The sequence below is a fragment of the Lachancea thermotolerans genome (genome assembly GCF_000142805.1).
Source record: "Lachancea thermotolerans CBS 6340 chromosome C complete sequence".
Classification (NCBI taxonomy): domain Eukaryota; kingdom Fungi; phylum Ascomycota; class Saccharomycetes; order Saccharomycetales; family Saccharomycetaceae; genus Lachancea; species Lachancea thermotolerans.
In genome coordinates, this window is record NC_013079.1 from 266,135 (window position 1) to 291,148 (window position 25,014).

Consider the following 25,014-nt stretch of genomic DNA (forward strand, 5'->3'; position numbering starts at 1 on the left):
CAGTTGGTTAAACCTCGCTGGGTATTATGTTTTACTTGTTTACTCTGTCCGGAATTTATGATCATTTTTTATTTACTACGTGTAACGATTTCTATCTTCAAACCTCAATTTCCCGAAAAGATAACCGAAGAGAAGCCCAACCCATGGATTTGAGAACAAGCATGGATGAAGCCTTAGACACAAAGACAGGCCCAAAGGGTGAAGAGGTCCCTGAAAGCATTTTTGAAGGTTTGGAAGTTGGGTTCTTGAAGGATAATGAACAGTGGGTATCTAAAGTGAAAGCGCTTAACTGGGATGATGTTGCTTCACTGGAAGAGATGGTGAAAGCTACTGAACAGCTGGTACTGAAGTACTCCAATCCGAACCAGCATATAAAGCATTCTATCAAAAAAGTTTTTGAGAAAGTTCTCGGGAGGTATCCTTTGCTCTTTGGTTATTGGAAGAGGTTTACAGCTGTGCAATATCAGCTCAATGGTCTACAGAGTTCAATAGATGTTCTTTCTCAGGCGGTTGATGCATTCCCCAACTCCTTAGAGCTGTGGTGTGACTACCTCAGTGTCCTATTGGCAAATAACCCCGATCAAGTTGACCAGATTAGAGTCAATTTCCTTATAGCCAAGGACTTAGTAGGACTACAGTTCCTTTCGCATCCGTTTTGGGATAAGTTCATTGAGTTCGAATCGAGGCACCAACAGTGGAAAAACGTGTTGGCGATATATCGGGAGGTTAGCAAGATCCCTCTGCATCAGTATTCCAAATACTATACGGCCTATAAGCAACTTGCAGAAAGAACTGACACCGGGATTAGAATTGAAGAAGATATAGACCAGGTTTTCGCCAATACGCAGAAACTTGTTAATGAAGTTTGGACATATGAATCCCAGATCGCACAAAGTTTCTTCAATATTGGCCCTGTCAGACAGAAAGAACTAGATAATTGGGATCAATATCTTGAGTTTGTGATTAACTCTGAACACTTTCATGCCAGCCTTGTCAAGTCAACTTTCATGAGGTGCTTGGTTCCCTGCCGTAACTATGAACATTTTTGGCTAAGGTTTACAAAGTGGATGGAAGAAAACAGTAGCCTAGAAGAATGCTTAGACGTTTATCAAAAAGGCGTTAACGCAATCTCACAAGAGATGCGTACACTGCGACAGCAGTTCTTAGACTACATGAAGCTTCGGCTGAAGGACGACGAAGACAAGGTGCTCGAGTTGTATCTTCTTACTCTCAGTGAGTTTTCGCGCATTTACCAGCAAGACGCTTCCTTTATGGTAGAATTCTTGGCAGCTGTGCGTAGAACATCATTTTCTTCTGATCTTTCCCAAACAGACCAGGAAATTCTGAGGCAACAAACGTCATATGCATCATATTTGGAAAAGAATGTCCGTTGTTACACCAACCAAACACCAGACGGAGACGTAAAGCTGCAAGGTATTCTCAATGACAAGAATCTATCAGTGGCAGTGGTAGAGCTTATTAAAGTCACGCATCTCAATCTGAGGAATGTCTCCCAATCGCGAAAATACTTCAAAGAGTTTGAATCTTTACCGCAAATCCGAAACTCCACAGCTTTTTGGCTTTTGTACTACAAAATACTAAAAGTTTCTGTCGAGCTAAATGAGTTAGAACGCTTCGTGGCTCGCCTGGGTACGGAAATATTTCTACCAACTTTGGTTGTCAACGATATATTAGACGATTTCAAATCTTTTTTTCTCACGAATGTCAATTATCCAGATTACGAGCACGAAGTTTATAAAGGCCGTTATACCTCTGGCATCGACCCACTCACGGATTTGTACTTCAAGGTGAACAACCCTCTATGGACTAAACAGAAATCGACAGATAGGCAACGGAATGAAATAAAAGACAATGGGCACATTGGGCTTTACCTTGAAAAGCCTGAAATTTCCAACACAATAATCGAAAGCCATTCTAAAAGTTTCAGCAATGGACCGCCATCATTGCCCACTTTTAAAAATCTTGATAAAGCCAACAAGCAAGCATCCTTTAAGGACTTTCTATCTACAGATTACACCAACGTGGTCTAAAGTCCAGCAAACTAATGATCATCTCATAAAGTGTCGCTTTGTCTCCCGATCACCGTAAGGCCCGGCCGAATCACGGCATTTCGACTCACAAGGTTATCTCCGAAGACTTCTAAAATCTCAAGGTCTGGGTTCCGCTCCCCCAGGTTTTTGACCAGCTTATCGTTAACGCACCCCATAAATCCCACATCGAGACGCTTTAGCTTTGGACATTCCATAGCCTCAAAGCATTCACCCTTTACATCCTTAAGGGAGTTGAGACTTAAGTCGGTAAGGCTTTTGCTGGCTTCATTCAAGAAAAGCTCGCTGACAGCCATGTCCTGAAGCTGGAAGCAGCGTCGCAGGCTGCAGTTCTTTAAGTTGGGCATCTGGATATTGCTGAAGAAATAGACCATCCCATCGGTGGTAATTTGATCCAGCTCTTCCAACTGAAGATTCTCAAGCATACTTGAATGCGAGTTCTCTGATGAAAGCGCGTCTTTTGCGCTTATAAATGTTGCATCAGTCAATGCGAAACACCCATTCAAGCTCAGGTGTTTTAGAGTTGGCCCAACCTGCTTTAAAGCGTCTATCACTATGTCATCCGATACAAGCTCTTCTTTATTTGGGTACTCGAGAGACAGATGTTCAAAATTCGGATTCCTCAGGTATTGCGACACGAGACTGTAGTCAAACACAGCATCTAGTCTTGAAAGCCTCAGGGACACCAAGCTTTCACCACAGTTTTCTAGCAGGTTCCGAAGAGAATGGTCAGTGAAACGGTGAGTGTTTGAGACGTGAAATGCTTTCAGTCTGTTTTTCATCAAGGAGAAAAACTCATCCCATGTAGATTCATTTATAAGAAACGGCCCGTCTAAATATAATGCATTCAGGTTTGGTAATTTTTGTGCAATATAAAGCAGCGCTTCGTTGTTAAGCTGTCCGCACATTTGCAGCGAGAGTTCTGACAGATGGGGAGCGAAAATTGCTAAAAGCTTGTAACCTTCGTACGACACCTTTGAGCAATCATGGAATGTCAAGGACTCTAAATCTGTCCTGAGAAACAGTTGAAGTGTGTGGTCATTTAAAGCCCTGTTTTTTGAGAGAGTTCGCGCCAGCTTGTTCATGTTTTCAGTAGAGATACCACCCAAGGTCTGACGAATTTGCTGCGACAAAGTTTCGTCGCTTGAGCTGGTTTCTTTTTGCAATTTGGAGATATTGGCGCTGATTTGGGATATGCATATATCTTGCAAGGTCGAGATCCGGCGTGTCTTCCTGTCTAGCAGCTCGGCCGCTCTCTTCTTCTTTCTTCTTCTCTGCTGTAACTGCTGTTTGCTCTTTTTAATCTTGAGGGCGTGGTCTTCTTGCTGCAGTGGAACAGGAGTCTCTGAAATGGTTCTAGAGCTCATTCCCTCGTCATATTCTTCTTCGTCGCTATCTTCCGATTCAGCGGCAAACCTCTTAAGACGATTCTCTCTTGGGCTCCCGTTTGCCTTAAGCCGGCTCCGGGTGATTTCCTGACTCTCAGTCTCATCAGCATCATCATCATTATCCTCTTCGTTCTCCTCGTCACTTCTATCATATTCATCACCAGATTCGGTGCCGCTCTCTTCGGATTTCGGGCGGGTTGACGCTGACAAGCTTCGTTCGTCCTCTTCGCTTCCCTCTTTCTTGACTCCATCGGTTTCGCTTCCGCCCTCCTTCTCGCGGCTTTTCAGCCACCTTTGCCGTATACTCTCTGCGCTGATGCCCTGTTCCTTCAGAAACTGCGTTAACGCAGAGTTAGGGCCCCTGACGCTTCCGTCGTCTGCATCCTTATTGGTTTTTGATCTATTCCTACCTCGGTACATAGGGAGTGTTTGCTCGAGGTCGCTGCGTCTAATCTCAGACCGCTCTCGCTTTGCTTCTTCAAATCATTGCTAATCATATTCCTAGAGCTGAAGGTCTGGGCTAATTTAAAAAAATGGTAGGCCATCCTCAAAAAGATTGCGCAATCCCGGAATCGAACCGGGGGCCCATCGATGGCAACGATGGATTTTACCACTAAACCACTTGCGCCTCTTGCTGAATTAGTCTGTGGGACTTGGCATCTGGTAGCATGAAGGAAGTCAGTGAAAGGCTTTGGGACGGAGCTGAGGGATGCCTTCGAACCTTTTTCCATTTGCAAGCTGTCAGGGGCGGTAGGACGAGGAGCAAAGCGTCATTGCTTAACACAGCCTGCGTCGATTCTAGCTCTGTCAGTCAAGCAGTGCGTGCCCTCTCTTATAATGAGTTGAAGAGCAGGTGACAGCTTAACTAGCGTGGCCCGCCGGCGGCGTGCAACCTCAGCGAAGTAGCAATACTACTACAGGTGTTGATGAGAACATCGCGCACCTGTTGCTTACGCGCAGTTTAATGCCTACGAAATACATACGTTCTTATTTTTTTATGAACCTGTTGAATGATAGCGTGCCAGACTCAAGTATGGTATTTTGCAGACTTAAAGTCTATACAGTAAACAGAAACAATAAACTTCCGGATTGTTGTTAAATTAAAGATAAGTTGTTGGCTACAAAGACTGCACCTTTTATTTAGCCTCGAGTATGCTGTTACAGGCTACCACCGAGGCCATTATATGCGTGCTTAGACCTACTATCAACGCGAAGCTGAAACTGTCATTAGCCGATCTGCTAGGGAAATTCGAGAATCACTCTTTCATAACCAGAGATGCGCGAGTGGTTTAGTGGTAAAATCCAAGTTTCCCATACTTGGGCCCCGGGTTCGATTCCCGGCTCGCGCATTCTTTTTGTCATATCTCTTGAGCTGAAACAAGGCATAACGCGCTAATGCTCGAGGAATCCAACCTCTGGCATTTCAAGCCACGCAGCAGCTCATGATGTTCGCGCCCGCCTGACACGGGCGCCTTCGAGGTCCCGAATTTCATATCACGTGTTAGGAGTTTGTGAACACTACTCTATCTAGGAACTGGTTATCTCCAGTTTTTTTAAGGCAGTAGTAACGGTTTCTGAAAGGACCCTTCTACCTTGAATCAATTATGCTTGAGCCTGCAGTCGACAAAACTGGTTCGACAGCGTACCACTTGGTAGTTCTTGTGCATGGTCTGTGGGGAAATAGGTCGCATTTGGAATACATCTCCAACGCACTGAAGACTGAGTTTGATTCTCGCAACAGGAGCAACTCCGGCGAACAGCTCTTTGTTTATACAGCCCATCTCAACGAGGGTTACAAAACCTACGATGGTATAGATGTGTGTGGCGTGCGTGTTGCTAGCGAAATTGAGGAGCAAATCTCCGCGCTGGGGTCCGTAACCAAGTTCTCAATCTGCGGATACTCCCTTGGCGGCCTCATCTCGCGATACGCCCTGGGTGTGCTCTACAAGCGCCAGGTATTCAAGAAACGAGACATTAAGCTCGTTAACTTTACCACGTTTTGCACTCCGCACGTAGGTGTATACGCCCCTGGTAAGAACGCGGCCGTTAAGCTGTTCAACGCGGTTGTGCCGCTGGTTTTAGGCAACAGCGGCAAGCAGATGTTCTTGAAAGATAAGTCCAAGCTCGCGGGCGGCCTCCCGCTTGTCCTTGCGATGAGTATGGAAAACTCCGTGTTTTACAAAGCGCTACAGGAGTTCGAGTCGAAGTCGCTCTACGCTAATGTCATCAACGACAAGCGGACCGCTTGGTGGACCTCTGGGATATCTCGAAACGACCCATTTTTCGACATTGACGAGAACAATGGCCACCACCGCTTCTGCTACGTGTCTGGGTATGGCCCCATCGTGGTCGACCACACGAAGCCTGTCAAAATTTCCAGGATTGAGGACTTCAACGAACGCGCCGAGGAAAAGGCGCGTCCACGCCAAAGTGGAGAAAATATGAAGGTAGACAAACAGGAGTACTTTTTCTTAAACTACTGGATTGCGAAGCTGGGGAGGTGGCTGATGGTGCTCATCAACCTACTGTTGATAGCACCTTTATGGGCATTATGGTTCGTCATTTCAGGAACCACAGAGACCATCAAATCCACCATCAGAGTAACTAAGTTTGTTAAAGGCTACTCCCACCAATTCATTCAAGAGATATACGACATACCTTCGTCTCCAGACCATGAAGACGATATGATCGAGACACTTCCAGACACACCCGGGGAATACGAATTGCAGTTTCAGCAGTCTTTGCAGGACCAAACTGATACTTTTATTGAAAGTGTGCTCAGCGCCATTGAAAGGAAAAACACGCTCTCGGCGGTGGTTGACGAAGCTGAGCCTTGTGACGAGAAGAATATGTCGGACGAAGGGGATACGGGCAAAGACTTCTCCATGCGAACGACACTGAAAGAGCTGGAATTGTACTCAGTTGAAGCAATCAAGGCCCGACACTCAAGGTCCGCCAGCAATGAGAAGTTGCCATCGCTTGAAAACTTGCACCTTGAGCTAGGCCCCGCGCAGCTGCAGATTATTGACTCTCTAAACAAGATCCCGTGGTCTAAATTTCCCGTGTACATCCGGAACACCCCCAGTACTCACGCCTGCGCCATTGTGCGGCACGGCGACCCCAAATTCGGCGAGGGAAAGGTCATTGTCAAGCACTGGGTCAGCGAAGTCTTCAGCTTTTGAAAAGGAGGGTGCTGTCCATTCCTCGCTTGCAACACCGGCTAGCCGCACTGCCCCCATCAGAACCTTTCAGCGAACCTTTTGTGCAGCTGCTCTTTTAATTCATCATTGCTGGTCACGAAAGGATTGAATTTGCACTTGACATAAAGCTTCGACACTTCGTTGAAGTAGTGGAGGATGAGTTCGTCTTTGCAGTCGAGGTTGCTCGAAAACCCAATGACGATCTTCAGGCTTGTTTGTTTTATAAGTTTTCCATAGACAGATACACCCTCTAATTGGAACAAGTTCTTGATATCCCGGCTTTCCTGGTTTGAGCTCATCCACTCAAAGAGATCGCTCTCGAGGTAGTCCAATGCCATGTTTGAAAATGAATTGAACTTCAGCACATTGTCTATTTCATCGTTGGCACCTTCGACAACGTGTATCAGTAGCGGACGGTCTCCGTCGTCGATGAGTGAGATGAAACAAGGCTTGACTTCAGTCATGGCACGTCGCTCAAGCTTCCCAGTGTCTTGTCGCTCGCTACCAGCTCATCTCTAATATTTCAGTTAATCCGTTACTCATGATTGAAGAGTTTAAGATGAGAGTACAAAAGTACTTCGCGCTTGCCGCACTGGAGGTCCAAGAAGATGACGCTAAGTTTGGCTTCTGTAGCTTACCACAGAACCTAAGCCTGTTCATCAAGATTCACGTTATATTTTATATACCGGCTGCAAATTCCTGCCTTCAAAACTTAGAGTTTGGCTACGGAGTCAGCAGCAGTGCGCCCAAAGACCACGCACTCCAAGAGACTGGATCCACCAAGTCTATTTGCGCCGTGGACACCGCCAGAAACTTCGCCTGCTGCATACAGGCCCTCTGCGACAGGCTTGCCGTCCTTGTTTAGAACCTCTGCTAATTCGTTGATCCTGGCACCACCCATGGTAAAGTGGACAACTGGAGTGATTTCTCCAACGTAGACGACAGTGCTAGCGTCAGCACCAGTGCCAAAGGCATTGATCCTAGAAACACGCGCAAACTTGTCTTGCTGCGCGCTGCTGTAATCTCTTAGTTCTGCAGCCAGCTCAGCAGCCGAAATGGGTAGTTCCTCAGCGAACTCGCCAACCGTGGTCTTACGCACCAACTTCTTGAACATGTAGAAATCAATGTTGTTTTTGTAGTTTTGGTAAACGGCCTCACTCATGACAAGGTAGGCCCTGTTGTCGTCCTTGGGGCATTGGCTCTGAATTGCCTCTGTGACGAGATCTCTAGTGCTGAGTTCGTTGACGAACCGTCTGCCGGTAGTGGGGTTGACCAAGATGCCCCCAAGTCCTCTGAGAGCTTCCGCAGCGAGGAACTTCCAGCCCTTTTGGCGGTCATTGGGGTCGATGAAGCCCGTGGGGTGGACCTGCACCTGGGTCATGTCTATCAGTTGGCCACCTAGGTTCTCAAGCAGCTCCTGGCCGTCACCAGTGGTCTGGGCTCCATTTGTAGTTGGCAGCGACTCAAGCTCTGGCGCGTACTTCTTTAGCATTTTCTTGGAGAAGCCGAAGCCGCCGGAGCAGAAAACGACATTATTGGTGTCAACGCGCTGCGAGACGCCGTCGCTGTCGTAGTACTTGACCGCCTGGACCTTGTTGTGAATGATTTCAACGTCGAAGACCTGGCTGTTCAAACGGATTTGAACGAGCGCAGGGTCGCTTTCCGAGAGGCTCTTGAGCGAGTTTGACAGCGCCTGGACGATCTCAAAGCCAGGTGGCAGCTTTCCTGAAGATCTGTGCGTTCTGGGGGCCGAATGACCGCCGAGCTGGGCAAGCAGGTCCAGTTTGAGGCCAAACTCAGCCTGAAGCCACGAGATCGCGGACGCTGAGTCTTTGGCGAGCTTGGACATCAGCGAGGGCACGCCCGCAGACTTGGCCGAACTGACGGTGTCCTGGTAGAAAGCCGCAGCGGAGTCTTCGACGGCGAGCTTCTTCTGAGTCGAGGTGAACGCGCCGTTGATGCCACTGGAGGCCTTGATCGAATTTCCGCCCAGAGAGGACGCCTTATCCAGCAGGACGATTGGCACCTTGTGCTTGAGCACGAGCTGGTTGGCCGTGCTGAGGCCTGCGAGGCCCGACCCGATGATGACTACCGGTGTCGAGAATTTGGAAGACATATCTGGGAGCTGGTTGTTGCTGTTGCTGTTGTTAGATGAGCGTAGCAGGAGCACGACGAAAACACCAAAAAGACCAACTAGTAGTCTGCGCGTGGTGAGCATGCAGTTGAACGGACGCGTTCCGGGGAAGGATGGGCGGGAGGCCGGCCGTTGATAAAAGAGGCGTGAGGGCCGATTGTGTTTGTATACGGGCAGCAGGTGAAGCGCGCGAGAGTGGTGTGACAGACGTGGTGTGACAGGGAAGTAGGTGCGGGCCCAGGCGGGCAGTTTGCGGAGACAGAGGTGAACGAGATGAGGCTGAACGACGGGCCAGGGTGGCCTGGCGCGCGGGCCGACGTGGCCTGGCAACGTGTGGTGGCAGAGCCGGTGACACGTGACCGAGGAGAACAGGGCACGCGTGGCGTGTGTCACGTGCAGGGGCAAAAAATCAAGCTAGAATGTATCACGTGTATGTAGAAAAAACCCAGCGGTCGAAACTCCTATTACTTAACAATGCCGTGAAGGGCGCAGGTTCGCGCAGGTACGCGCAGGCGCACGCGGCTCAGTACTTGTAGGTCTGCAGCTCGCCAATCGCGTTGCCCTCGATGTCCACCTCGGTGCTCTCGCTGCGGTAAATCTTGGTGGGGCCATCGGTGTCGAATGGATGCTCTTGCGCGTGCTGGAAGGCCTCCAGCAGCGCGATCTTCACGCGCTCCAGCGAGGCGTCGGAGATCTGGTAGTGGAACGACACACGGCCGCCCATCAGCTTGACGTGGTATTTCAGGCCCTTCTTGACGAGCACGTCGGGGTCCATGCGCGCGCGCCGCAGGTCGATGAACACGAAGTTGGTGTCCGCGGGAGACTCCAGCGGGATGCCGTGGGTCGCGCAGAACGCGGCCAGCTCGTGCGCCATGCGGTGGGAGCGCGCCAGGTGCGCGCGCCAGTCACCCTGCACGGCGACGCTGGCCATCCGGCACATCATCCCGCTCTGCCGCACACCACCGCCCTGTTGCTTGCGGAAGTGGTTGCACTTCTTGATGAACTTGGCGTCACCGACCAGCACAGAGCCCATGGGCGCACCCAACGACTTGGACAGGCAGATGGAAATCGAGTCGAAGATTTCGCCGAACTGCTTCATGGGCACGCCGGACTCGATCACCGCGTTCCACAGCCGCGCACCGTCGCAATGCAGGCGGATCTGGTTCTCCACGCACCACGCCTTGATGCGCACCAGCTCGTCCACGGGGTGCACGATCCCGTGCAGTGTGTTCTCCAGTGACACCACGCGCGTGGGCGCGCCGTGGATGTCGCCGTCGTCCGCGATGTACGCGCGGCGGATGTCTTCCAGCGTCAGGTAGTTGCCGTTCGACGGCACGACCGGCGTCACCATGGCCTGCGACAGAATCGCCAGCCCGGCGGCCTCGTGCGTGTACACGTGAGCGCGGTAGTCGCACAGCACCGAGTACGGCGGCTGGTACAAGTGCGCACGCAGCGCGATCTGGTTAGACAGCGTTCCGGACACGCAGAACAGCCCGGCGGGCTTGCCGGCCAGCTGCGCCACCTGGCGCTCGAGCGCTAGCGTGTCGAGGTCCTCGTTGTACACGGCGTCACCGATCGATGCCGAGCACGCGGCCTGCATCATTTCGGCCGTCGGCGTGGTAAATGTGTCCGAGCGGAAGTCGTTTTCCGCGGAGGTGTAGGGTTCAGGGAGGTCTGACATGGAATGGAGGAGGAGGAGGTGGAGGTGTGTATGCGTCGCGGAAACTCCCGCGTGCTGCGCCGGGCGCCGATGGCCTGCAGTGGCTAGCCTTATATAGGCGAGCGCCATGGCCGCGGCGGCAGGTCCAGCTGTACGGCGACGGTGGGCGAGGGAATAAAAAAAACTGAAAAAAAAGGAAGAGAGCCGTCGCGGCGCGTCGCCCAGCGCAGGCGCGCGCGGGCGCGCCTGCGGACGAAGATGTCGCGCGGCACGGCGCCAGCCGGGCGGCGGCAACAGCACAGGAAACACGTACGCACGCACGCACGCACGCCCTCTCTACGGTGCCGAGACGAGAAAAAGCAAGCGAGCGATGAGTCAGATCGCGTCGCACGGAGCTATGCGGCGAGCCTGCCGGCTCGCGTGCTGACTCATCCGCAGGGCGGTCGCTTTGTACGCAGGGCCGGGGGAGCAATCGCGGGCGTCACAGCGCGGGGGCGGGCGGCCTCACGTGGCGCGGCAAGTCACGCTGTCCGGGTCACGCGGGCGCGGGAGCGAGGGCGTACGCAGTGAGGGCGGGGAGCGTCGTTCCGGACGGGAAGCGTCGTACAGAGGGCGGGGTGAGCGTCACGTGGATGGGTGTGGGGTGGTGTCGTCACGTACGGAAGTGGGTGCGCAAAAGCGGCAGGCGCTTGCGGACGTTGGTGCGGGGCTAGAGCAAGAGCGCGCGGCGCGGGTGGCAGTTGCCGCGGCAGGAGCAGGAGCACGGGGACTGGGAGTCGTAGGCCGCGATGTGCGCGTTCGCGCCGCGTGTCATGCAGAAATGCCACGTGACATACGTAAATTACCACGTGACGCAGATGACGCCGAGTCACATGAGCGTGCGTCGAGGTTCACGTGACGTGACACCCGACACACGCGGCACGTGTCACACTATCCACCGCCCACCGCATCGCGGGCGACGGCCGGCCCCCCATTAACACTCGCTCTTCTCGCACTCGCTCTTCTCGCACTCCTCGCACCCCTCGCAACTCACCCTCCACCACAGCCCGCCGCGCCGCACCGACACCCCGCCATGCCTCCCTCCAACAGCCCCGGGCCTATGGACCGCATCGAGTTTCTCCGCGAGGTCGCCGCCAGCAACTCCACCGACGGGCTCCACCTCAAGCGAGCGTCCTGGAAAAAACCCCACCGCCGCCACAAGGCCACCCGCCAGCTGGTCACCGACGAGTGGAAGCGTCTGTCCAACACGCCGTCCGAGGCCAACCGGCTCACCTACTTCAACGTCGAGGCCCCACCCAGCATCTACCCCGCCAAGAAGTACTGCGACATCACGGGGCTCAAAGCTTCCTACCGCGCCCCGGGCAACGGCCTGCGCTTCTACAACAGCGAGGTCTACTCTCTGGTCATCAAGCCAATGGCGCCGGGCGTCGACCAGCAGTACCTCAGGCTGAGGGGCGACGACATCGTGCTGAAGTGACAGTAGCGCCCAGCATAGGAAAGTGTGTACATTATTAATCTCTGACGTTTGTTGTAACGTAGCTCCCGCTCGAGCTGAAGCCTGCGAGTACTGAGTCGTCCGCGCCTTAGCGCGTCTCGACAAAGCTGCGTGCCTCGGCTTCGAGATCTGGGCGCGAACCACCCTCACAAGCACCTCGGCCTGCATACGGGAAATTAAACCTGCGAGAGATCTGGCCTGCGGGACAGTCGCGAACCTAGCGCTTTTTACGTAGCTATTGGACCAATTGAACCTTTGAGATCAAAGCGCCAAGCAAGCGATAAGCGCCCCTCGCGGGATACCTGGCTGTTTGGCGAATGCCCAAGGCTACTCTACGATCCCATCTACAATCTTCGAAGCGAATACAAAGGAGGCTAGAAAACACTCGAATTGGCGAACTCTTAACCGAGAGTCGCCTGGACAATAAGTGCGCAAAGAAAAATGACACTGCACTGGCGATCGGTTCGAGATTGAGACTCTGGGAAAACACTGCAGCCCCATATACGAGCAGCGTATACATACCTAAGCATCTACGAAAGGGCTATGCCAAACACTACCGACTGAATCGGTCTGTCCCAACTCAACTACCAAATATCTGCTAGCACAAGAAGCTTCATGGCAACATTATCAAAACAGTAAAACACCATAACCCGAACGGCTCACATGATTAATACCCACACAATTTCGAGGTCCTTTTCCGACGGCCTTATCTATCAAGCCTTACTCAATTCTCAACCTGCCCTTTGTCCCGCCCCTCATACAATGATCCAAAAACAACAGCACTTTCAAGAACAAATTGCGGGGAAAATCGAGCAACATGCTAAATAGAATTTATCTCAAGGCTTCTCCACAGGGTCAGGCCTTCAAGCATAATTCACGAAGCCTATGACCTCTTTGTTACGCCATCATGCCTGAAACCGTAAAACCACGCTTTATCGTAGCAGCCACGTATGCTACAGACCGATCGGTAGCGCTAGTCCGAAACAATTATTCCTCCGCTCTAACAAGGCCCCTTTTGCTTGTCTAAGAGAAACGGTGCAACTGGAGCTCAAAGCAGCGGAAACAGCATTATAAAGACTGCTCGCGGATCGCCGAAAAGTAGCCCCAGTGTATCTTCGCAAAAACAAGTAAACCAACAAACGATGGAGGCTTTACAGAAAATAGTTCCTGGCGAGCTATATGATGCCAATTACGACCCACAGATCCTAGAGATTCGCAGACAGGCAAAAATCAAAATTCATGAAATCAACCATTTGAGCCCAGCCGAAGGCGAGAAACGGGAATCCATGATCAGAGAGCTGTTTGGCAGCGTGGGTAAAAACCTGGTTATTGAATCGCCCTTCTACTGTGATTACGGCCCGAATATTCATATCGGTGACGATGTAGCCATCAACCATAACTTGGTGATTTTGGATGGAGCAGAGGTGAGGATCGGCAATTCCGTTTTTATTGCCCCCAACGTCGGACTATACACAGCTGGCCACCCGATTGATGTTGAGAGACGCTCAAAAGGACTAGAGTTCGCAAGCCCTATAATAATTGAAGACTACGTTTGGATTGGCGGAGGCGTATCCATTGTCCCTGGCGTCACAATCAAAAAAGGCTCTGTGATCGCTGCCGGAAGCGTAGTTATAAGAGACATCCCGGAAGGAGTGGTAGCAGGCGGAAACCCTTGTAAAGTCATTCGGAAAATAACCGATGAGGATAAGAAAACTACCAATTTCATAAAGCGTCAGTGAAGTAGTACGAAAAATTGCATTGCTACTTTAAAATTCCATGAGTTTGAGTACAGACAACACTCGGTTTGCTATTGCATTCAAAAGGGAAAGAAAGACCACTTCTGTTAGAGAGCTTATTTTAGACTGTTTGGCAAAGCTCTCGACATTTTAGACAGCTCATCAGAGTTTGAGGTCAAGCTACCAAGCAGAGCTCACTCGTATGTGCGTCGTATAAAGTTGTACAGCTCCGCTCTTAGGTAGCGCCAATACCCGCGCTCCAGTTCAGCGTCAAAATTTGCGCTAAGGCTTCGAACCTGTACGACACTTCACACAATTGAGACTTCAACATCAAAATGAAAGCTTAATGATCGGTTCTTCTAGCGAAGGCAGTTCATGGTTTTTGGTTTGTCATTCGCGAACTCTTCAGAAAGCCGAGAAATATACCAAACTTCGTACTACATACTTTTTTTGGACATAAAGCTTTCCATGATTAGCCGTCATCAACCAACTACATAAACCTCTCCGGCTGCAGAACTACAACAAGAGTTAGGCCATGCTCGGCCACAGGAAGCGCTTGTTTGTTTGCCTCACTGATTTCTCTTCGTTCGTCACAACAGATTTCGTAAGCTCTCAATAAGTTTGTCACATTCAAAGTCGAAAAATTTCCGTAAACACCATCATATAAGCTATCACGGTCACCGCGCGCCCAGCGACATGCTACCCTATGCTGCTTTCACGCTCATAGCTATCGTATGGTTGATATACCGGTTGGCGCTCTTTCTCAGTATACCCGTCTGGAGGATTGTGTCAACGCTAGGGCTCCAGGTTCCACATACTACTAGAGTGTCTATCGATGAAGTCACCAGCGACACCATCACTATACGATGGGAGAACGAACCTTCTGAGGTCGAGAAAGACACGCCCTCCATCTCTCGCTACATTCTGTATCTCAATAATGTGAAAGTCGGAACATTTCCCAACATTGGTACTTCACTGTACACCTGCTGCTCGCTCAAGGACCTTTTGCCTCACACTCAATACCAGCTGGATTTTGTCTGCGTTAACCAAGATGGGTTCATGAACAAGGTTCCATCAACCTATGTCATGACAAAGAATGCTGCCTCTAGCAGTTCGGATAGTGTGCCGTTTTTAACAGTCGACGATGCCGAATCGAATCCACTGACTGCACAGAACTTCCCTGCTGATATGAAATGGCGTAAGACTCAGGTGGTAGTCTCTACCGATTCCCCCACGTCTTATGCTAGCTTGACGTCACTACAGGATCTCGATGACTACTCTATTAATGATCTCAAAAATATTCTTGTTTGCGCGCAAGAGGACCTCCACGAAGTCCTTCAGCAACAGGCATCGGTCTTTCAAGACTTTCGTGAAAGCGAGATCCAGCTTCGTCTCGAGCTCGACAACCTTAAAGCGCAATGGGCTCACGAGATCGATCTCCGCAAGAGCCTGAAGTCCAGTATAAAGTCATTAGAAAATTCCAAATTGCTCTACGACTTGAAGAAGGGGAAACTGGACAAAAACATTAATCAAAGCCGTAACAAGATCAACAAAATGAAAAATGACATAGTCAAGTGGGACCAAGAGAGGGCCCCCCACTTACGGCAAGATCTTCTGAAGCAAAAATTCAGTAACGAGAAATCCTCCCTAATTGAGAGAATTGACAAGGTTTCCTGCCAAATTCGCGAACTGCACGCGCAGCTTACTAGCCAGGAGGAGGAGAATAAAAAGCTGAATTCTGTCAAGAAATCTCTGGACTCGACCAAGCCTGTAGCAACTACCGCTCATGTCCCGGCTGCATCTGCGTCAACATCAAAACGGAATAGTCCTGTCGATAGCATGTCAGTTCCTCCACCAAATCTTGCTTCCGTTATCAAGAAGATCAACGACTACACCAATGAAAAGACAGGAATGCTTACGAGTCCCGGACATGAATTCTTGAACGCCTTGAGTGAAAATTCTCAATTGGTTTCAGTGATTAAAGAAGAAATTAGAAAAGATGTGGACCTTGAGAATCAATGGAGAGCTAGGAGGTCTAAGCTTGCCAAACGTAACGACCTTTTAGAAAAAATGTGGGCTGACATTAGTATAAACAATCAAAAGCTAAGAGACAGCCTTGCAGCTCAGCCCTACACGTCGCCACCCGCAAGTGCCAGTAACGCAGTGCCTGCACCACAACTAACATTGCATGACCCAGCCACCTACTCCACAAACGAAGGACTTCATGAGCCCTCTACGTTTGGGAGTGGCTCCTTCCATGCCTCCCCCCCTCCTCCTCCTCCTCCCCATTCAGTGCCATACAACAATTGGGATATAAACCAAGAAAGGCGTCAACCAATTGAGTATAATGGCGAAGACCAAAATTTTGATTACGACGATTCCCATCACCTTTTGAGCGGCTTGCAGAACATGATTTCCGAAGCCGATTACCAAGCGACGAATGTCAGCACTTCCAAGTTGTACACTACTGACCAATTGGACAACTACTGGAGCCGTCAAAACGTCTCTGAGGCTGCTGCTCATATGGGGCAAAGCAGCCCTCTAGCCCAACCATCGCATATGCCACTTTTGTCACCAGCGTTTGTGTACGAAGTCCAGGGCATTTCCCCTAGCGGACCAATGTTGCGCACCGACTCTTTCGCACCTATGTCAGTGCCCAACGACGAAGAGGTGCCAGGTCTTATTCCCGCCCAGGTGGTCCAGAGAGACGAGGTGGCGTCGTTCGGGTCCGGGTTCAACAACGACCCTGTGATGAGAACATCCCCATTATCATTGCCTCTAAAAGAGGAGTTCACCAAAGACAATCTTTTCAGTTCCGGCCACTATAATAACATCTGGGGCGCACCGCAAGGAAAGGAGACGCCAATTTCTTCACCGTTGGGAGAAACGGGGACACCAAAAGCTCTACACTCGAGAAGTAGCAGCCACGGAAGCTGGGGACTTCCTCAGTTTATGCATAAATCCCCAAACAGCAATAAAACAGATTCCAAGGCTGAAAACTCACAGAGCAGTACCGACAACAAGGACAAAGAGACCACACATAGTAACGGCAGAAGAATCTCTCGGCTACTCTCAAAAAGTGGGATGAATCATCTATTCAGATCGCCCACTCATGAGAGCTCGCATAGTAACGCTTAGTATCCTTTAGAAAGCATGCAGAGTTTCCCAGCCTATATACGCATGTATTTATAAGTCTGAAGCCCAGCTTCAAGTACCTAAAGGTTCAGTTGCCTTTGCAGCTGGCTTTTGCGCCTTTGCACAAGCCATTCCTCCATATCCTTAAGATCCGGCAGCTGGCTGAACTGCGGGATGATACGTTTGGGGGCCATTACAGAGCCTTGGCCACCGGCTTCGGCTTGCAATTCCTGAGTTTTGTCCTCCTCGAGTTGGCAAAAATGAGAGCGTGATGCTGGTTTCGAGGTAAGAATTTCCTTAACGGTCTCGACCGTGAGATGCAGAGGAACACGAAGAGAGGCGGAGTCTTCTGGTACGAAGCCGTAGTACTCAGGACCTAAGCTCTTCTTCCAAACTCGTACACGATCCTGTAAGGTTTTTTGGCGCTGCCTTGCGGATTGTGATTTTTTTCGCCAGTCCGCAGCGTTTTTAGCAAGTTGCTGAACTTCGGGCAGAGCAAGCGCTCTCCCGAAATAACGGCGTCCATCCAAAACGGTACCTGTGTGCTTAAACGACTTGTCGCGAGAGAAGTCCGGACCCTTCAAGTTTCGGTGTATGTGCCGTTCCCAACGCGCCTTCTCACTAAACAGATCGTTGAGCTCATCATTAAGCTCTCGAAGTTGAAACTCATTCAGTGAAGGGTCGTGCATGCGTGTGAGTCTCGTATTGATATCCGAGATAACTTGCCGGCGCCACTGCTGTGCTTCCTGCGACTTCGACACGGAACCCACTCTGGTTGGTCGCTTGAAACGCGTGTAGTCCTTGTAACCTCCATTTTTCTCGGCTTCAAGCTCTTGGAAACGAACCAGCACGGAGTTTGCCTTATCAACGTTTCTACTCATTGCTTGGGCGGCTGTTGTAGATTTAAAGATAGGTCTTGGACAAGCGATGAGCTTAAAACGATTAACGATAGAAATTAAGATCGTCAAATATCAACGTACATAATGACGTATGTTCGCGCATAAAGGAGCTGAACTAACGGTAAAGCTGAACATTGAGAGTTTAGGTTAGAGTGTGTTTGCCCGGCCTCGAGACGCGCATATAGCACACCAATCCTTGAACTACGAATTGTCGTATCACGCCATAACCATGCTATTCGGCAACATTTTCATGTGGCCTGCGCTCGCGTCGGCCTTGCATCGCATGGCGGTACTTTCAGGCGCAGCAGTGCTCGTAGCAATGTCCGCCGTAGTATAGGAGCAATTAAAGAGCTACATACCTACGGTTTTTGAGCCGGATGTTGCTTGGTTGCGGCTGAGCGCTTGCAAGTTCCGAGTACGGGCCTAACGTCGTTTGAAAGTACTGCCATCAGGAAGTGTGCGCGGATGACTTTCACTTTCCCATAATTAGGGCGCCATAAATCTTGTTGACTACCCCACATACGTCATTTGAATCATTGAGTGACACACCGAGGCCATGGCGCTAACCAGTGGCGTGATCACTACCTTCGTGCATCTCTGCATCAAGCAAAGGCGCTGCAACTGCCGTCGGGCCGTGCCGGAGGAATGTTTCACCGGATGCCCGGCCCTCGCGTGTTGCCGCAAGCGAGGTGCGCAGTGGCCTGTGGCGGCCCGCGGTGACCCGGCAGGCGTGTTAGACCCTGGCGTAACCTCTCGGAATAACCTTGATGCCGGCTGCAGACCTTCTCCGTGTTCTCAACAGCCTTCAGCCGGAAGAACATCTGATCCGTTCGGCGTGTTTCGAGTGCCTGCACCAAAATTCCGGTGCCTGCAGCCCCAGGGTCGTGTAGGCACCAAACGGGGATCGAGCATATTTCCGGGAGCCGTAGCTCCAACAATTATTGCGGGGAAGATCTGTTTTTACTTTTTTTCAGACTTTTTATTTCTCGCCGCGTCTTCTTGTCAGGCTTTCCGTCTTTCAAGATCTCACAGATCAGTACGTGTGACGGCGAAGAAATTGGGGTTCTTGCTACTCTGACGTCGCTACGTAAACAAGCCGAGTACGAGTTTCTTCAATTGCGCCCACTTCGTAAACCGCCTGCTCTGCGCAAAATTTGCGCTTCTCCTGTTGTTATTTTCCGTTCTCACGCATAGAGTGGTTTGTTCGCCTCAACTGAGCGAGTAGAATTTCCCCGCTTCCCCAGAATTGTGAGACCCGAGTCCGAGAATCTCACGACGGAAATTGGTATAAAACGGCGGCTGAAATGGCGTTCTCGAGTCTCAAGAAATCTGATTCTGTTGGCTCGACTCCTCATAGGAAACAAAACCATCCCAACAAACGCAAACCCTTTTCCAAAATGCAATTGCTCGGTTCCGCCCTAGGCGCGCTGGTGATCGCAGCTGGAGTTACTGCTTCGCAATCTAACAGCAGATCCCGTGGTAAGAACACTGACTCGCAGCCTCAGTTCAATGCTTCGTCGGGTACACGCCCGCTTGTGCATCTCACTCCTAACAAGGGGTGGATGAACGACCCCAATGGCCTCTTCTATGACAGCGAGGCCTCCATCTGGCACGCGTACTACCAGTACAACCCCAATGACAACGTGTGGGGGCTGCCATTGTACTGGGGTCACGCTACCAGTGAGGACCTGACCGTGTGGGAGGACCACGGCGCGGCTATCGCTCCTCAGAACGACGAATCCGGTGCCTTCTCCGGTTCGATCATCATCGACGCCAACAACACCTCAGGCTTCTTCAACGACAGCACCAAGCCTGCCCAGAGAATCGTTGCTTTCTACACCGAGCACAACGCCACAACCGAATCCCAATACGCGGCTTACTCGCTCGACGGTGGTTTCACCTTCGAGCAATACGAGCATAACCCTGTGCTTGACATTGGGTCTGACCAATTCCGTGACCCTAAGGTCTTCTGGCACGAAGAGTCAGAGCGTTGGGTCATGACTCTCGCGCTTTCTCAGGAATACACCATCCAGATTTTCACTTCAGAGAACCTGAAGGACTGGGAGCTACAGTCTAACTTCTCACACCACGGAATTCTTGGTTACCAATACGAATGTCCCGGGCTCGCTAAAGTCCGCGTTGAGCGCGATATTCCTCTGAATGTCACTTCCAACGGAAAGACCAACTTGACTACCCAGGACGACGGCGCTGAATACAAGTGGGTCATGTTCCTGAGTATCAACCCTGGCTCCCCAGCAGGTGGCTCCGTCAACGAGTACTTTATTGGTGACTTCGACGGTAAGACTTTCACTCCCCAGGACAGTGCTGCCCGCATTGTGGACCACGGAAAGGACTTCTACGCTCTGCAGACATTTACCAATGCGCCAAACGGCGACACTATCGGTATTGCCTGGGCCTCTAACTGGGACTACTGTGCCTTTGTTCCAACTGAGGCGTGGAAGAGCTCTATGTCGATTGCCCGTAACTTCACCGTCCGCCCTTACAACCCTAACCCACAGAGCACCGAGCTCAATCTATACAGCACCCCAATTTTGAACTCTACCGATTTGCAAACCAAGCGTTACTTGAAGAAGTCTTCCCTGGAGATCGGTGCGGATGAGGCCCTCAAGTACAACCTCGGAAACGACGCCCAGGGTCTTCTAGAATTCACTGCCACTTGGAAGGTCAACGGCTCTAGCATCCCATCCGTCGGCGACTTTGCTGATCTCTCCTTCTGGTTTACCGGCAAAGAAGACGACGATGAGTACCTGAGATTAGGATATGCTGTCAATGCTGCTGGCTTTTTCGTCGACAGAGGTAACACCGACGTTGACTTCGTGAATGACAACCCATTCTTCAACAACAGACAGACCCAGAACATCGAGACCTACAAGATTGGAACCGATGGATTGCCAATCTACAAGGTCCACGGTATCATTGACAGAAACATCATCGAGTTGTTCTTCAATGACGGTTCATCAACCTCCACCAACTTGTTCTTCCTATCTGACGGAAACTACATTGGCGGTGTTGAGATTACCGCGGGCGTCGAAGGCGTTTTCACAATTCTAGATTTCGAGATCAAGCAATTGGCTAGAAAATGATCTGCACAAATGAAGTCGCACCTGGCAAGCTGCAAGGTCAGACTTTATGAAACGTGATATGAGTACTATTTTTATTCGATTTAAAACGGAGATACACCCGATGTTTTTTTTGACCGTACGCTTAGCACCTACTGCATATCTTCATATGCCTTCACAAGGTATTCTATGTAGTTCTGGTATTAATCATTGACTTATGTAACGAGTTAAAATGTACCCGATGTTAGCTATTCAGTTTTTGGAATTTGTCACATTTTCAAACCCTTGCAGGAATATAATTCATCAAAGCACTTTGCACTCGGCGTCACTAGGCCGTTTTTCAAATATACTTGCGACAGGGGTAGCGGGTTGCCTTCCTTGGTATGAGCAACTCTTTTTCTACTATCAGTTTCAAGTTTTACATCAAACTGTTATTATTATTAACTGCCCGGACCCTGACCGTGCGTCGAACCTGCGAAAACTGATTTTCGAGGCTTGCTAATGATTGACGTCATAGAGATACAGCCCCACAAAGAACCACGTGATCAATGTTGAGATGTCGCTTTAAATCATGAAAAATTTCAGTCTGCTATCTATAAACAAACCATCTCGATCACTTCAAGGCCGCTTGAAATCATTGGAACCTCTAGCTGACCAATAGTCTTTCTAATTCGAAGAGCAAAATGGCCGGATTAGGATCCTTGGTTCGAAACTATCGGTTTCTGATCGCCATGTTGTCTGCCGTCATGATGATACTGCTTCTGAGATCGTCTGCAAGCACTGCTGGTATCTCTGAACAGGTTTCGACGAAGATTGGGCAGACAGACATTGACGATGTCTACAAGACACAACCTATTAAACAGGAGCCAGGGTACTTGGAGGACGAAAGTATAAAGAAGGCTGACAAGAAGCTTGAAGACGCTGTTAAGCAGAGCCAACAAAACCCAGAATACTCCACCGGTACAAAATGCACAGAGGAACATCAGTACGTTGTTATGATAGATGCTGGTTCGACCGGCTCGCGTGTTCACATCTATGAGTTTGATATGTGTACCAAGCCGCCAACTCTGCTCCACGAGACTTTCGAGATGCTGAAACCTGGTTTGTCCTCATATGGCAGTGACCCCGCTGGGGCAGCGCAGTCGCTAGATAAATTGCTCGACCTAGCTGTCGAGGTTATTCCAGAAAAGAGACGTAAGTGTTCGCCAGTTGCAGTCAAGGCCACTGCAGGCCTCAGAAAACTGGGGGATGAAAAATCCGCCAAGATCCTGGAAGCGGTCCGCGCGCACCTGGAAAAAGACTACCCTTTCCCGGTTGTGGAGAATGGTGCTGTCGTGATGACCGGCGATGAAGAAGGCGTCTACGCTTGGATTACTGCTAACTACTTATTGGGGAATATTGCCGGCAGGGAAAAGGTTCCCACGGCCGCGACTTTCGACCTTGGTGGTGGTTCTACCCAGATTGTTTTTGAACCTGCCTTCCCACCTAACGAAAAAATGATTGAGGGCGAACACAAGTACCCTCTACAATTTGGCGACGAAAAGTACACCTTGTATCAGTTTTCACATCTCGGATACGGTCTCATGGAGGGAAGAAACAAAGTCAATTCTCTCTTGGTCGAAAATGCCATCAAAGACAAAAAAATTTCCAAAGACGACAAGGTCGCTAAGCTCTTTTCGCCATGTTTACCCCCAGGCGCGATAGCTGAAGACGTTGAGGTTGAGATGCCTGACAAGACCTCAAAAACCGTTACTTTCGAGGGTCCTGTTACTCCTGCTGGTCCACAATGTCGCGCTTTAGCCGAGAAGGTCTTGCACAAAGATGCCAAATGTTCAGAGCCGCCTTGCTCCTTCAACGGTGTCCACCAGCCCTCTTTGGTACGCACGTTCAAGGAGTCCAATGACCTTTACGTTTTCTCGTATTTCTACGACAAGACCCAACCATTAGGATTGCCATCCTCATTCACTCTTCAGGAACTCGCAGATCTTGCAAGAATGGTATGCAACGGGGAATCCGTTTGGGAAAGCGTCTTTAGTGGCATTCCAGGATCTATTGAAAAACTTGAGAAAGAGCCTCAGTGGTGCTTGGATTTGTCCTTTCAAGTTGCTTTACTCCATACAGGCTACGACATCCCGCTATACCGCGAGCTCAAGACCGCTGAGAAAATCTCCGACTACGAGCTGGGCTGGTGTCTGGGAGCTTCCTTACCTTTACTCGAAGGCAAGGACTGGAAATGTAAGATAGAACAGACTTGAAGAGTTTCACGCTCGGCTTACGTAGTGTACAGCTCTTTGCCTCGCTTTTGATGTGTGCGTAAGGTGTGATACCTTCAACTCCCTCTCGTGACATACTATTGAACGAGAGACTTGCTTTACTTAAATTTATAATAAAGCTCATGCAAAAAGATAACAATCTAAGAGCGCAAAACCAGGACGGGCAGAAGATCTTTTAGGGAAAAGTGCATTTATAGACAAAGCTTCAGCAGTGACTTTCAAAGCAGGGGCATTCCGCTACAAGTTTAAATAATTTCAAAACAGCCAACAACCCGGAAGGAATACTTCAAAAGATCCATTTTGCAATATAATGGCAAGGCACGGGGACGCACCTTTCTCTGTACCGCTTTCCAGGGAATTATCGCCACTTTCGCGCACACTAACAGATGGTGGCGAAAAGAAGTCGCACGGCACAAACTCCAAAGGTAAGGGCGAAATCACCAACAAAAGCAAGCGCTCCAAAAGCGTGTCTCATCTAGCAGACCGCAACAAGATCCTTGGCAGCAGGATGACGCCTATCAAGCCTGAGGAGCAAAAAGTGCCCGAAGAGCCTCTCGAAGATCCATTGGAAGAACCTCACCGCGTGGACACAGCGGAAAAGGTTTTCAGGCGACTTTCTGTCGGCTCAAACGACATGAGAAGGGCCACATCGCATGCCCAGCTGTCGTCAACGGCACATGGCATGCGTTTGCTTTCCAAGGACATCCAAAAGTCAATGGTTGTTTTGCAAGTGAACAGGTTGATGATAGTGACCAAAAAGCAAGATTCATCGTTGGTTTATCTCACGCGAGAGATGGTGGAGTGGATTCTCGTCAACTACCCCGAAATTGAAATTTACGTCGATGAAACGATCGAGTGCTCCAACAGGTTTGATACAAAGGGCATAATCAGAGACAGCAGATGCGGATCCAACAGAATTAAGACTTGGAGTCCCGAGCTTGTTGCCAAAAAGGACGACTTTTTTGATTTGGTGATAACTCTTGGTGGTGACGGGACTGTGCTGTATGTTTCCTCTCTATTCCAGAGAAGTATCCCGCCTGTTATGTCCTTCTCGCTAGGTTCCCTTGGATTCCTCACCAACTTCAACTATGAGAACTTCAGACAGTCTTTGCCAAGGGTGCTAAACTCCAAAATTAGGAGTAAGATGAGAATGCGTTTATGCTGCAGGGTATTCAGGAAGCGTAAGCCTAACAAGGAAAACAACAACTCTCGTTCCAGGAAGAAATTTACCATGATTGGCGAGTACCATGTACTGAACGAGTTGACAATCGATCGGGGCCCAAGCGCTTTTATTTCGATGCTGGAGGTGTTTGGCGATAATTCACTGCTCACCGTAGCTCAAGCAGACGGGCTGATTATTGCTACTCCAACAGGCTCAACAGCTTACTCGTTGAGCGCTGGTGGCTCCCTCGTCTACCCCAGTGTCAACGCTATTGCCGTTACCCCAATATGCCCTCACACTCTGAGTTTCCGTCCCATCATTCTCCCTGACAGCATGAAGTTAAAGGTGAAGGTGCCGCTTAATTCTCGAGCAACAGCATGGGCTGCGTTTGACGGAAAGAACCGTGTTGAATTGTTCAAAGGTGACTACGTCTGCATAACTGCTAGCCCCCACTCCTTCCCTACCCTTGAATCTTCTCCAACGGAATTTATTGACAGTATTAGCAGGACCCTGAACTGGAATGCCCGCGAACCTCAGAAGTCCTTCGCGCATATGTTGTCCCAAAAGAACCAAAAGAACTACGTCAGTGATACAGAAAAACAAAAACAAGACCAGCCCGAAGTGCGTGCGCCGTCCGATGAAGAAGAAGAAGAAGGCGAATCTGACTCCGAATCTCCGTCTCAGTTTAGACCAAAAGCCGCATCTTCCGCCGCATCACCCAAACTGAAGCCAAATTTCCAGTTATAGTAAAAATTTAGCAGTTTAAACCGTAATTGGGTATTT

General features: G+C 50.1%; 13 protein-coding genes and 2 non-coding genes across 15 annotated transcripts; 9 read left to right on the forward strand and 6 right to left on the reverse strand.

The window, feature by feature from the left end:
* Window positions 1-26: 26 nt before the first annotated feature.
* Window positions 27-2,051, forward strand: PRP39 (Prp39p; the record flags this gene model as incomplete). The annotated part of the gene is made up of 1 exon (XM_002552312.1): window positions 27-2,051. The coding sequence occupies one exon, from the start codon at window positions 27-29 to the stop codon at window positions 2,049-2,051; it is 2,025 nt and encodes a 674-aa protein (XP_002552358.1).
* A 23-nt stretch (window positions 2,052-2,074) lies between these two features.
* On the reverse strand, window positions 2,075-3,877 carry RAD7 (UV-damaged DNA-binding protein RAD7; the record flags this gene model as incomplete). The annotated part of the gene is made up of 1 exon (XM_002552313.1): window positions 2,075-3,877. The coding sequence occupies one exon, from the start codon at window positions 3,875-3,877 to the stop codon at window positions 2,075-2,077; it is 1,803 nt and encodes a 600-aa protein (XP_002552359.1).
* Window positions 3,878-4,014: 137 nt separating this feature from the next.
* KLTH0C03058r lies at window positions 4,015-4,085 on the reverse strand. Its single transcript has one exon. It is a non-coding gene; the product is annotated as a tRNA-Gly (tRNA).
* A 650-nt stretch (window positions 4,086-4,735) lies between these two features.
* Window positions 4,736-4,806, forward strand: KLTH0C03080r. Its single transcript has one exon. It is a non-coding gene; the product is annotated as a tRNA-Gly (tRNA).
* A 255-nt stretch (window positions 4,807-5,061) lies between these two features.
* On the forward strand, window positions 5,062-6,639 carry KLTH0C03102g (lipase ROG1 family protein; the record flags this gene model as incomplete). Its single annotated transcript, XM_002552314.1, has 1 exon — window positions 5,062-6,639. The coding sequence occupies one exon, from the start codon at window positions 5,062-5,064 to the stop codon at window positions 6,637-6,639; it is 1,578 nt and encodes a 525-aa protein (XP_002552360.1).
* A 56-nt stretch (window positions 6,640-6,695) lies between these two features.
* TCA17 (Tca17p) lies at window positions 6,696-7,121 on the reverse strand (the record flags this gene model as incomplete). The annotated part of the gene is made up of 1 exon (XM_002552315.1): window positions 6,696-7,121. The coding sequence occupies one exon, from the start codon at window positions 7,119-7,121 to the stop codon at window positions 6,696-6,698; it is 426 nt and encodes a 141-aa protein (XP_002552361.1).
* Window positions 7,122-7,369: 248 nt separating this feature from the next.
* FRD1 (fumarate reductase) lies at window positions 7,370-8,875 on the reverse strand (the record flags this gene model as incomplete). The annotated part of the gene is made up of 1 exon (XM_002552316.1): window positions 7,370-8,875. One exon carries the CDS (start codon window positions 8,873-8,875, stop codon window positions 7,370-7,372), a length of 1,506 nt encoding a protein of 501 aa, XP_002552362.1.
* Window positions 8,876-9,314: 439 nt separating this feature from the next.
* On the reverse strand, window positions 9,315-10,580 carry GLY1 (threonine aldolase GLY1; the record flags this gene model as incomplete). Its single annotated transcript, XM_002552317.1, has 1 exon — window positions 9,315-10,580. The coding sequence occupies one exon, from the start codon at window positions 10,578-10,580 to the stop codon at window positions 9,315-9,317; it is 1,266 nt and encodes a 421-aa protein (XP_002552363.1).
* A 943-nt stretch (window positions 10,581-11,523) lies between these two features.
* Window positions 11,524-11,928, forward strand: IES6 (Ies6p; the record flags this gene model as incomplete). The annotated part of the gene is made up of 1 exon (XM_002552318.1): window positions 11,524-11,928. One exon carries the CDS (start codon window positions 11,524-11,526, stop codon window positions 11,926-11,928), a length of 405 nt encoding a protein of 134 aa, XP_002552364.1.
* Window positions 11,929-13,088: 1,160 nt separating this feature from the next.
* On the forward strand, window positions 13,089-13,685 carry KLTH0C03212g (acetyltransferase; the record flags this gene model as incomplete). Its single annotated transcript, XM_002552319.1, has 1 exon — window positions 13,089-13,685. The coding sequence occupies one exon, from the start codon at window positions 13,089-13,091 to the stop codon at window positions 13,683-13,685; it is 597 nt and encodes a 198-aa protein (XP_002552365.1).
* A 693-nt stretch (window positions 13,686-14,378) lies between these two features.
* On the forward strand, window positions 14,379-16,820 carry GTA1 (Gta1p; the record flags this gene model as incomplete). Its single annotated transcript, XM_002552320.1, has 1 exon — window positions 14,379-16,820. One exon carries the CDS (start codon window positions 14,379-14,381, stop codon window positions 16,818-16,820), a length of 2,442 nt encoding a protein of 813 aa, XP_002552366.1.
* A 77-nt stretch (window positions 16,821-16,897) lies between these two features.
* ISY1 (Isy1p) lies at window positions 16,898-17,698 on the reverse strand (the record flags this gene model as incomplete). Its single annotated transcript, XM_002552321.1, has 1 exon — window positions 16,898-17,698. The coding sequence occupies one exon, from the start codon at window positions 17,696-17,698 to the stop codon at window positions 16,898-16,900; it is 801 nt and encodes a 266-aa protein (XP_002552367.1).
* Window positions 17,699-19,020: 1,322 nt separating this feature from the next.
* On the forward strand, window positions 19,021-20,820 carry SUC2 (beta-fructofuranosidase SUC2; the record flags this gene model as incomplete). The annotated part of the gene is made up of 1 exon (XM_002552322.1): window positions 19,021-20,820. The coding sequence occupies one exon, from the start codon at window positions 19,021-19,023 to the stop codon at window positions 20,818-20,820; it is 1,800 nt and encodes a 599-aa protein (XP_002552368.1).
* Window positions 20,821-21,479: 659 nt separating this feature from the next.
* Window positions 21,480-23,051, forward strand: GDA1 (guanosine diphosphatase; the record flags this gene model as incomplete). The annotated part of the gene is made up of 1 exon (XM_002552323.1): window positions 21,480-23,051. One exon carries the CDS (start codon window positions 21,480-21,482, stop codon window positions 23,049-23,051), a length of 1,572 nt encoding a protein of 523 aa, XP_002552369.1.
* A 328-nt stretch (window positions 23,052-23,379) lies between these two features.
* On the forward strand, window positions 23,380-24,978 carry YEF1 (NADH/NAD(+) kinase; the record flags this gene model as incomplete). The annotated part of the gene is made up of 1 exon (XM_002552324.1): window positions 23,380-24,978. The coding sequence occupies one exon, from the start codon at window positions 23,380-23,382 to the stop codon at window positions 24,976-24,978; it is 1,599 nt and encodes a 532-aa protein (XP_002552370.1).
* Between the last annotated feature and the right edge of the window lie 36 nt (window positions 24,979-25,014).